This window comes from Lipophrys pholis (genome assembly GCF_963383615.2).
Source record: "Lipophrys pholis genome assembly, chromosome: 3".
In the NCBI taxonomy this organism is placed as follows: Eukaryota; Metazoa; Chordata; class Actinopteri; order Blenniiformes; family Blenniidae; genus Lipophrys; species Lipophrys pholis.
Genome location: NC_137627.1, coordinates 29,688,020 through 29,699,830, shown reverse-complemented (window position 1 = coordinate 29,699,830; position 11,811 = coordinate 29,688,020). Strand labels below are relative to the sequence as shown.

Sequence of the window (11,811 nt, the reverse complement as noted above, 5' to 3'; positions counted from 1 at the left end):
AAGGAGACGATTGGTTGATTTTGGCAACGCACATTTATTCCTCTCACATAACAGAATGTTAAAAGCATGAAACCACCGAATACAAACAAGTCAGAGATTAGAGAGTTTGTTCACTGTCCACGGGTGTTGGGTTTTTTGGATGCTCTCAGTTTGACGCTCCGACGATGTCCATGTATTTGTCTGTGAGGCTCTGAGTCTTCTTGGTGAGCTCGCTCATGACTGCGAACAGGCCCCTCAGGTGGAAGTGGAACCGGCTTTCAGGATCTGAACCCAGCAGCAGCTCCAGCTGCTTGTTGAGTGCTGTGTGGCTCTTGGTTTTGTGCTCTTCCATGTGCAACAGGCCACTCTCCGCCGTGTTCCTGATGGCCTTGAGCATCAGGTAGTTGCTGTAGAGGTCGTGGCCGACCTCCTCCGCCGCTTCACAGTCCCACGCTTCGTCCAAGGGCACGTCCCGCAGCAGGCTGGGCAGCAGGACGGTCTGCTCCATGTCTCTGATGGCCGAGGAGTATTGTCTCAGGGCCAGCAGCAGGCTGCTCTTGTTGAATCTGACGTCGACCGACTGCATGCTTTCAAGTGGAAAGTGATCAGCTGTGCTGTGCTTGTCTGAAGGAGGAAGTGTGCAGAGTGAAATCTGGAGGGCAGACATCGAGGTTTATATGACGCCTCCAGGTGGGACGATTGGTGCAGTTGCACAACTGCATCATCCGATACTTTCAGAAGAGCTCAGAGTGCTATGTGGAGTCAAACTCCTTATCAGTGTTTGAGTTACACACCCCTAGTTCTTCATGTCTGCATACTGAAAAGACCTGCTGACAAATCATTAACCAGCAAACCTTTTTTATTTGAATAACCTCAACATGTGAGGACTTTGTAGTTGGAAATTGGTTATTTTACCCTAAAAATTAAGAGGGGAATGTCATGTTGAGATCAAATTAAATAATCTTTGGATTCGAAGGTTATAAGAAGTTCAAATATTTTAGACTAAGATCTAAAATTATACTTCCAGACTGACTAAGTAACTGTTTGGCTACAGAACTGAGATAAACAACTACCATATCTGGTTTTAGTATACTCTTGTTCATTAATCAGAAATATTCAAACTGAAAAAATGGTGCATTTGCATTAATTTGTCAAGATAATCTAAATACTATACTTCATCATTGAACTAATTGGTTTCAGAGTTTTTGAAATACAGGGAGGTCAGATTTCTACAAAATCTAGCCGAGATGTTAAAAGTTTAAGATTGTTTCTGCTTGCATCCAGGTTTGGTTTTGTTTTCGACCAGCAGAAATGAACACATGAGCTCTCCAGACTGTCTTTCTTCATCATACACTCTTGTATGGCTCCATAAAAACCTTTCCCTATAGATCTGGACAGCACATCTTGTGCTTCTCTGTAATAAATTGTACATGGGCTTACTGCATGTTCTCTGCTCCTCATCCCACAAATGCATGTTTCTTACAAGTATGGCATCATTAAAAAGAGAAACAATCAGATTTTCCAAAAGTTTGAATGCTAAGAGGCTTGACAGCAGAAGTAGTAAAGTATCTCTACAAAGTTTCTGTGAAGTTTTTGGAGTCTTATATTTAAATAAAATAAAATGACTGGTTCACTTCTTGTGTCTTTGTTGCTTTCAGATTAGGAGATTAATGTGTCATTTTTATCCAGTGTGATGTAATTCATTTGAGTAAAGATGCAGCATTTCGAGGAGCATCTCACAGCTGGTGAAAGTCGTCTTCAAACGGTCCCCAATGGTCTGTGACTCTGTGTCTGTATTTTTTGTTGTGTGCTGGTTGGATTATCGGCAGTCCATCACAGAGCAAACACACACTCGCATTCATAATGTCGGCCTTTAAAGGTCGCCAGTGAACCTCACATGCATGTATTCAGACTGTGGGATGAAATCAAGCAGTGGAGTACATGCAATGCATGCAAACGCTCTGTGCATGTTTGGGTTTTTCCATTAACGTACAGAGTTTGCATGTTCTCATTTATGCATGAGTTTTCTCCAAGCATGCACAGAAAGAACAATGTCAAGAATGCTAAGCACTACTTCAGGATCTGTAAAAGTTAGATTGTTTCAAATTGACGTCATGTTTTCACTTTTGGTGGCTGTGTTGAATTACTTTTGAACTTGTCTGCAACAGTTTCTGGTCTACTCGTTGATTGGTCGTTGTAGTGGTCCAGATTGGGGTCCAAGAACTTCAACCATTTTATATTAACAATTCCATCACCATCTTCTGGCACAAACTGGTATTGCAAGGTTATATTTACATAGCTACATATTGTAGCCTCAAAATTGTGCAGTAAGGCTTTCGTAAACCTGAAGAAAAGCCAACAATAATATAAAAACAGGAAACATTTTTGAACAAAACCATTGTATTAATTTTAAGGCAATATTGAACTCGTAACAGCACAAGACATTATGAAACATTACATCTGTACACAATGACATTTTAGTTCCAACATATGTAATCACTTAGTGTGTCTTTTTACAGATCATTTAGAAAAAAAAGTATTTCTACTACTGTAATGATAGTAGAGGTTTGCAAACTAAGTAAACATGGTGCTATGGTGGGTTTGAGCAGCTCTATTTGAAATGAAAATGTAAACCACATATGTTCAGTTAAAAGTTGATACAGGATCCCAATACTTGTGTACCATCTCGGACCGGAGCGATCTTTTCTGACTCCTCTGTTACGTTTTCTGCACATGAAAAGGTCCAAACCCATTCCAGGGACCTGAACTCAGATGTGGCTCCCTTCACCTGGACTCGCCCACTTCCTGTTAAAGCGTTTCCCACTTCAACACAACTGAACAAAACCCAGAAATGTCAGAGCATGTGCAGAAGAGCAGAGTAAAGGGCTGATTTTTCCACTTCCCTCTGCGGATATCCACATTAAACTGCTCCGTCAGTCTGTTCACTTCAGTCTGTGCAGTCTGAGATGGGAACTTGGCTCTCTGTCGAGCACATTCAGTCTTAGCTCGGTGTAATCTCTGCTCTCCACACGATCCACCATCCTCACTTTATCCGGTTCTGTGGTTGGCCTTTGATGATAATTTCTAGCACGTGGGTAAGATCCATCATCTTGGTGAGCATTTCCATGATGTCAGGATGCTCCTTCGCTCCACTGATGAACTCCTCCAGCGTCAGCTCCCCTGAGGAGATGGCACAAGTATTAAAACACATCCTGAACTCTCTGGAAACGAGAAAGACATCCGAAGTCGCGATGACATACTAAATCATTTGTTTCTTACCTTCTCCGTTGACATCGATTTTTTCATATATGAGAGTCACTATCTCTTCTGGAGGGATTTCATAAATTCTTGTGATGTCTTGAATGGCCTGAGAGAAGAGTTTACAGAGGTTACTTAAGGGGACTTGCAGCGGATTATCAGTTTAAAGTAATGCCGTGCCCTTCTTAAATTCGCCGGCTGAATTGGAAGAACTAAAAAGGACATGTAATGGATTATTGGTTTTGAATCCGCCTTTCATCGGATTGAGCTGTGCTATAGAAATGTGAATGTCGTCCATGAAAGCTGAGACGTGAGACCGAGAGTGTCTGGATGTTTTACCATATACGACAAAAGGTGCCAGATAGAGTGATTATGGTATGACTTTGTCAGTTGGTGAATTAGGTCACAGAGAAGATCACCTTCAGAGTAGGTGTTATTTAAGTGGGCCATGGATTAGTTGGTCATCCCCAGTTCACAACCAGTTCAATACATTTCCGCTCCTTCAGAGCAAATCTTTCAGAGAACTAAGGATTACCTCATATACAAAGAAAATATACCGCACCTTAAATATGGTCTCCAGTTCCTCCTTGTCAATTTTTCCATTGCCGTCTTGATCGAAGAGCTTGAAGTACCACTTTAGTTTCTGATTTATTTCTCCTTTCAGCAATAAACTTATGGCTGCAATGTACTCCACAAAGTCTAAATAGCCATCCTGTGAACACAACAAAGAAAGGAAAATTACTGTACATCTCTTTTCTCACATTGCTCTATTAAAATATGTTTAGAATTAAAATAAGTCGTGTTTGGTTGTATTAATTAATTTGGGTAATCTAGTGCTGCAAAAAAAAAAAAAGATGCTGTCAATTCAGATTTCTAATTAATTATATTTTGTCGAACTAACAGCTTTTAAAAATAAGTTAATTCCTCTTTAAAATACTGTATCTTTTAAAATACAACACATTTAAAGCCTTTAACTTTATATCACATATTCAACTTCGTTAGTGTTTGGTATTACTGATGTGTTTCTGCAGAAAATGACAGAATCTATCTCGTCCAGTGTATCGTCTTTCCCCCCCTGAAAGACAAGTCCTGCAGGCATCTTCTTACCCCGTCCATGTCAAAGGTGAAGAAGACCTGGTCCACATAACTACTGGCCTCCTCTGTCATCCCGTTCATCTCCAGCATCGTCTTCAGCTCGAAGAGCGTGATGAGCCCTGAAGGAGACTCCTTCATGAATTTCGTGTACCAGTGGTGCATGTCCTCCTCCAGTATGTCGTCCATGTTGGAGCCGTGGGCGCCCATTATTCCAAAAATCCCGCAGAGAGCCACTGATCAAACCTGGACCGGAGAGGATGGAGAAGCAACTGCAGCTCTGGAGTTCAGCTGAAACCTCAAGCAACCACCACTTAATCTTTAAGTCTTGGAGAGGCCAAAAGGAGAGATAACCCTTTAATGGGATAACAGCAGAAGTCTTCCAAGAACCTCATGGCATTGCATAATGTATGACGGGAGTGGAGTCGAATGCCAACTTCCAGTGTGATTAGACTCTGGTGTGGAGCAACAGAAGCTTGAAGACAATTGGACTTTATAGAAAAAAAACCACAACATGCCTAAAGACAAAGAGCACCATCTCCAGTTTCCCCACCAAATTATCTATCTATCTATCTATCCATCCATCTTTCTCTCCAGCCGTTCTTCCATTTGATACCAACCAAGCTGACAAGATTTCATTTAACAAACACGACATTTAAACATATACACTTAACAAAACTATAAACACAACACTTCTGTTTTTGCTCACATTTTTCATGAGCTGAGCTCAAAATTCCAAGACTTTTTCTGTGTCCACAAAAAAACCTGTTTCTCTCAGATGTTATTCATAAAAAATATGTCAAAATCTGTGTCATTGACTCCTTTGCCGAGATAATATATAAACCTCACAGCTGTGGCTTATCAAGACGATGATTAGATCATTGCAGGTGTGTCTCAGGCTGGCCTCAATAAAAGGAAGGGAACTCTAAAGTGTGCAGTTTTATCACAAAGCAAAATGCCATAGATGTGAAGTTGTTTTTTTTCACAATGTTTTTTTATTGTTTTCAGCATTCATACAGATAAAATCACTTGTACATTTTTTTTCTTAAACAAATAAACAAACAACTCACCCCATCCTGCCCCTCTCCCACACAACCCCCCCCCCCCAAAAAAAACTACTTCTCTCTCTTAGTCTGTCTTCCGATGGATAGAACATACTACAAATATTGTGTATGTCATTGTCTTGAGTATAATGTAAAAATGCTAAATAAAGAAAGTGATGAGAAATAAATACATTTACAGAATAATAATAATAATAATAATAACACCAAAGAAGTTTAACAATAGAAATAATATTAATAGCAAACATGCCTTCAGCTTTGTTCTAGTATTTAGCGTTGTTTTGGACTTTAAGTGCCATTTTCTTGGTTTTCCTCTTTTAGAAGCTCTTTTATATCGTCACTCCTTATGAAATCATCGAATGGTTTCCAAATATGCTTGTAGATTTCCAGTTTGTCCTTTAATATATACATTATTCTTTCAATGGATTTACATTGTGCCATATTTTTTATCCAAACACGAATTGCAGGTGCGGAAGTTTTCTTCCAGTAAAAAACTATCAATCACTTTGCTTCCAGTAAAACCGGAAGTAATTGATGCCGTCAAGCTAAAGAAGGAGTCCTAGCGGGCGTTGTTAGCCCATAGGACTCCTGAGGCAGCTGACAGGTACCGCAGCCCGGGCCGTGGTGGAGGCAAAAACTCGGGGCTGGGAGGAGTTCGGGGAGGCTATGGAAGAGGACTATCGGTCGGCCTGGAGGAAATTCTGGCAAACCGTCCGGCATGTCTGGAGAGGGAAGCAGGTTTTCACCTACACTGTTTGTAGTGGAGGTGAGGAGCTGTTGACCTCAACTGGAGATGTCGTCAGGCGGTGGAAGGAATACTTCGAGGATCTCCTCAATCCCACCATCACGTCTTCCTGCTGAGGAAGCAGAGGCTGGGTTCTCAGAGGTAGACTCGTCCATTACCCAAGCTGAAGTCACCAAGGTAGTTGCTAAGCTCCTCGTTGGCAAGGCACCGGGAGTGGATGAGATTCTCCCTGAGTTCCTTAAGTCTCTGGATGTGCAGGGACTGTCATGGCTGACATGTCTCTGCAACATTGCGTGGCGGTCGGGGACAGTGCCTCTGGAGTGGCAGACCAGGGTGGTGGTCCCTCTTTTTAAGAAGGGGGACCGGAGGCTGTGTTCCAACTACAGGGGGATCACACTCTTCAGCCTCCCCGGGAAAGTCTAATCCAGGGTACTGGAGAGGAGGATCCAGCCATTAGTTGAACCTCGGATCCAAGATGAACAATGTGGTTTTCGTCCTGGTCATGGAACACTGGACCAGCTCTATACTCTCCACCGGGTGCTCGAGGGCTCATGGGAGTTTGCCCAACCAGTCCACATGTGTTTTGGGGATCTGGAGAAGGCGTTCGACCGTGTCCCTCGGGACGTCCTGTGGGGGGTGCTCCGGGAGTATGGAGTCCGGGACCCTTTGCTAAGGGCTGTCCGGTCCCTGTATGCCCAAGTAGGAGTTTGGTTCGCATTGCCGGCAGTAAGTAGGACCTGTTCCCAGTGCACGTTGGCCTCCGGCAGGGCTGTCCTTTGTCACCGGTTCTGTTCATACCTTTTATGGACAGAATTTGTAGGCACAGCCAGGGACCGGAGGGGGTCCGGTTTGGGGACCACAGGATCTCGTCTCTGCTTTTTGCAGACAATGTGGTCCTGTTGGCTTCATCAAACCTGGACCTTCAGCGTGCATTGGCACGGTTCGCAGCCAAGTGTGACGCAACTGGGATGAGGATCAGCACCTCTAAATTCGAGGCCATGGTTCTCGACAGGAAAAAGGTGGCTTGCCCCCTTCAGGTCGGTAGAGATGCCTTGCCCCAAGTGGAGGAGTTCAGGTATCTCGGGGTCTTGTTCATGAGTGGGGGGAAGATAGAGCGTGAGATCGACAGGTGCAGCGTCTGCAGTTATGCGGTCGCTGTATCGGTCCATCGTGGTGAAGAAGGAGCTAAGCCAAAAGACGAGGCTCTCGATTTACCGGTCAATCTTCATTCCTACACTCACCTATGGTCACTATGGTCATCAGCTTTGAGTCATGACCGAAAGAACGAGATCTCGGATACAAGTGGCTGAAATGAGTTTCCTCCGTAAGGAGGATGGGCGCACCCTTAGAGATAAGGTCAGGAGCTCAGTCACCAGGGAGGAGCTCGGAGTAGAGCCGCTGCTCCTCCGCATCGAGAGGAGCCAGCTGAGGTGACTCGGGCATCTGTTTCGGATGCTCCCCGGACGCCTCCCCAGGGAGGTGTTCCGGGAATGTCCCTCCGGTAGGAGGTCTCAGGGCAGACCTAGGACACGCTGGAGAGACTATGTCTCTCGGCTGGCCTGGGAACGCCTCGGGGTCCCACCGGAAGAGCTGGAGGAAGTGTCTGGGGCGAGGGAAGTCTGGGCTTCCCTTAGACTGCTGCCTCCGCGACCGGGCTCCGGATAAACGGAAGAAAATGGATGGATGGATGGATGCTTGCAGTATTGAAAAGTCAATGAGTTTATATTGTGTGGATCTCAAATGGAGATTTGTTGGGTATAAATGTAGAAGTATCATTTTAGATTCTAGCGGAATATTTACAGATAGAATTTCTCCCATCTGGCTGATCACCTGCTTCCAGAAGTTAATTTTTTTTGTCACATTCCCAAATGCAGTGTATGAATGTGCCTTGAGCCTCATTACACTTATAACATGTATCGGGTGTGTTGCCATTATATTTATTTATCTTTATGGGGGTTATATAGGTTTGTATTAACCGGTTGCACTGTAGTAATTTTAAATTAGTATTAGCTGTTTGTGTCTGGGCCTTCTTACAAGCTGTGTTCCAATTCTCATTTAAAATGTTCTCATTTAAATCTGTCCTCCATGCTTCCAATTTGGATGGCAAGCCAATTGTACAATAATGAGATCAGTCCATTTTTATCACAGTTTTTTGTAACTTTCTTCAAGAGAAGAGAGAGCAGGAATTGCTAAGGACTGATTCTGCATAGATGATATAAATCTCCTCAGCTGGAGACATTTAAAGAAATGTTTCTTTGGAATATTATAATTTAGAGAGACCTGTCATTAAAACCTTTTCTTTATTGATATTTTAATTAGGCCTTTGTTTACCCACAGGTGAAATCCAGCATCTTGGTTGCCTGGTTTAAAGGAAGCATTGCCCCAAACAGGACTGAATTGTGAAAGGGAGTCAGATATATTCATATATTTCATTGTCTCGTTCCATACGTTGATCATATTAAGAACTATAGGGTTAGCTGTTTGTTCTCTTAAAATTTTAAGCCGAGCTGAGTACAGATATAAGTGCAAGGGAAGATGGACCGAGCACGATTCTATATCAGTCCATGTTGGAACAATTTCATTAGAGAAGGGGTTCTCAGTTGTGCTGCGAGGTAGTACCAGTAAAGATTAGGGTACCTCAGCCCCCCTGCATTGAATGGGTGGTATAACAGAGATAAGTGAATCTGAGGTTTTTTTTCTTGTTCCATCTAAATTTTCTAATAAGTGACGTGAGTTTTGTGAATATTCCTTCAGGTGGCGCCAATGGGATATTTTGAAATAAGTAAATAAATTTAGGCAACACATTCATTTTTAAATATTTATTCTTCCTATAAGGGAAATGGGTGAAGACATCCACCTTCCTATAGAAATATATGTTGAGTATATGTATGAATTATAATATGCATGTTTGTCACTTATGGATGTTATATTTTCCTATTGAAGTGTTATTTTAATACCGAGGTGTTACGTCCACGTCGGTGGAAAAATGAAGGGATGACAATCAAAAAAGGTAAAGAGTCAAAATGAAATGACAAAAAAAAAAAGATTACCCATTCAAAAACTAATACAATACAGTTGTGGAGGAGGTTGGGACTGGGGGTTGTGCCAAACAAAATTATAAGTACAATAAAACCAGGCCTGGCTTTCCCTCACCTATAAACAAAGCTTAGCCAAAAACTTGGCTGACCTAACTAACAACCGTGGATAAATCAAAAGTAAATACAATGGTGGCACCAACCCAATAACCTAGTGTATTTAACAAAGGAATACCTACGTGAGAAAAGTGTATAGGGTACCCCAAACTTACCTAAGTCCTCACCTCAAACCTAACAATCACTCTTGGGCAAATTGGCAAATTGAGAAATTGAGAAAGCGAGAGATCAGAGCTCCACACACTCGTCAGACAAAGATCAACCAAAGACGAGAACCCCTCTTCTCTGTAGGAGTGGTCCTTTTATAAGGAGGGTTGCTGGCCATGATTGGCCAGTTCGGAAGACAACAGGAGCTACAGGTGCAGGCGATTAAGTTGATCACACCTGAGAACAGACAGAGGAGGAGGAAGAGAAAAACACAGGAGGGAAAATAAACCCACCCACAAACCAAGCTTAACCATTCCATGCCGGGCATGTAGCATGTAAGTGAAATTGTTTGAGATCTTGAATGTAGATATGACCAGGATTTCGACTTTCCAATTCATTTAGTAGCATAAGTGATGATTTAGATGCATTCAGTTTATGTTCAGACATTTTGCCAAATAAGTTAATTAAATCTAACAATGCAGGTATAGAGGTGTCTAGTTGTTTCAGAAACAGAATTACATCATCTGCAAAAAGAGCTATTTTGTGTTCTTTGTTGCCCATTTTAATCCCCTGTATTTGACATTGAGTTCTAATTGCAATTGCAAGTGGTTCAATAGCTAAAATAAAGAAAGGTGGGGATGGAGGTGACCCTTGAGGGCATCCTCTTGTTATACCAAAGGGTTTGGACACTACATCATTTGTCATTACTTCAGCTACAGGGTTGAGATGTAGTAGTTTTATCCAATTAATAAATGTAGTCCCAAACCCAAACCGGGCTATAACGTCAAATAGATAAGTCCATTTGATCCTATCAAAGGCCTTCTCCGCGTCAAGCGAGAGAAGAGCTGTATCTTTTTTACCTTTTTGATTATGTAGAATGTTAAGGACACGTCTTACATTGTGAAACTCTTGCCTTCCTTTTATGAACCCATTTTGGTCATCCCACACTATTGTGTGGGATGACCTAATATATTAGGTAATACACCCTCCAGCCTTTTAGCCAAGTTTTTGCTGAGGATTTTTGTGTCTGTATTGATTTGGCTTATGGGGCACATGTTTTCGCATTTAAATGTTTGGTTTGCCAGGTTTTGGGAGGAGACTAATCATGGCTTCTCTCATTGTAGCAGGTAAACAGCCAATAGTATAGCATTCCAAATACATCTCATACAGGGGCACTGTCAACTTGTCTTTAAAATGTTTATATAAGTCAATCGGGAGAACATCTGGCCCAGCCGTTTTTCCTCCTTTCAGTGTCTTTATTGCTTCTAATACCTGTTTTACAGTTATTTGTTTATCCAGATCATCTGTTTTTCTTCTGAAATTTGAGAAATTTTAAGTTTATCTAGAAATACATTTTGCGCATCAGTGTTGCCTGTTCTCCCAAAAACTGTATAAATTTTGAGTCCTTCATCCACTTCATTGAAAATCTCCAATTAAGAGATTGGCATATTAGCTTTGGCTCCACAAAGACCATGGATACAGCTGCATGATCCGAAAGGACTATGCTATTGTAATGACTTTTTCTAATGTTAGACAGAAGTTCTGCTGAGACCGGGAAGAAATCTATTCTTGAATAACTTTTGTGTGTACTAGAATAGCGGGAAAATTCATTCTTTGATGGGTTCAAATGCCTCCATATATCCAACAAGTTAAATTCTTCTATGAAGTAATGTAACGTTTTCCTAGAATTTGTATGGGTATTATCCACTCCAGAAGATTTATCCTTTCTTGGATCAAGTACACAGTTAAAATCTCCTGCTATTATATGTTTACCTGATACAGAAGACATTTTTAGGAAGAGAAATTCTGATTGTCATTGTTTGGTCCATATACTGTATATTAATTAAATTGAGTGTTTAGGAGATGCCCTTGTATGATTAAAAATCTGCTGTTGGGATCTTTAATTATTCCTTCAACCTGTAGTGGAATAGATTTGAGTATGAGTGTCATTACCCCGCTGGAGTTATTAGCGTAAGCGGCCGAACTAACCTGTCCTGGCCACCTTCGTCTTATCATCGTTGTTTCATGCGACGTCGGGTGTGTTTCCTGGAGAAACACTATCTTAGGTTTCAGCTCTTTCATCCTGTTCATGACCTGCTTTACTTTTATAAGTTTATGTAGACCTCTACAATTCCAAGAAATGCATTCAACTAAAATGTCCGTCATTATTTGTCTGGCTTATTTTGGCCCAGTTTTTTATTCAGAATTCTATAGAAGAAAGGCTGAAAATGCATTGAAGTCATATAAAATTGGTACCATAATAAGCAGAGAGAGAAATCCCAAACCCCTATATGAACTAGCGGGGTTTGAACGCACGGGCACCCCCCCACCCTACTTGGGTCTCTTCCTTTTAACACTTGGAACGGATCCACTCTCT

At 41.8% G+C, this 11,811-nt stretch overlaps 2 protein-coding genes across 2 annotated transcripts; both read right to left on the bottom strand.

Moving 5' to 3' along the window:
• Positions 1-45: 45 nt before the first annotated feature.
• Positions 46-610, bottom strand: thrsp (thyroid hormone responsive). The gene has a single exon (XM_080460218.1). It carries the CDS (start codon positions 563-565, stop codon positions 146-148), a length of 420 nt encoding a protein of 139 aa, XP_080316344.1. The 5' UTR covers positions 566-610; the 3' UTR covers positions 46-145.
• A 1,756-nt stretch (positions 611-2,366) lies between these two features.
• On the bottom strand, positions 2,367-4,638 carry guca1c (guanylate cyclase activator 1C). The gene is made up of 4 exons (XM_080460217.1): positions 4,345-4,638; positions 3,800-3,949; positions 3,259-3,346; positions 2,367-3,159 (listed from the first exon to the last, which is right to left on the bottom strand). Exons 1-4 carry the CDS (start codon positions 4,537-4,539, stop codon positions 3,023-3,025), a joined length of 570 nt encoding a protein of 189 aa, XP_080316343.1. The 5' UTR covers positions 4,540-4,638; the 3' UTR covers positions 2,367-3,022.
• Between the last annotated feature and the right edge of the window lie 7,173 nt (positions 4,639-11,811).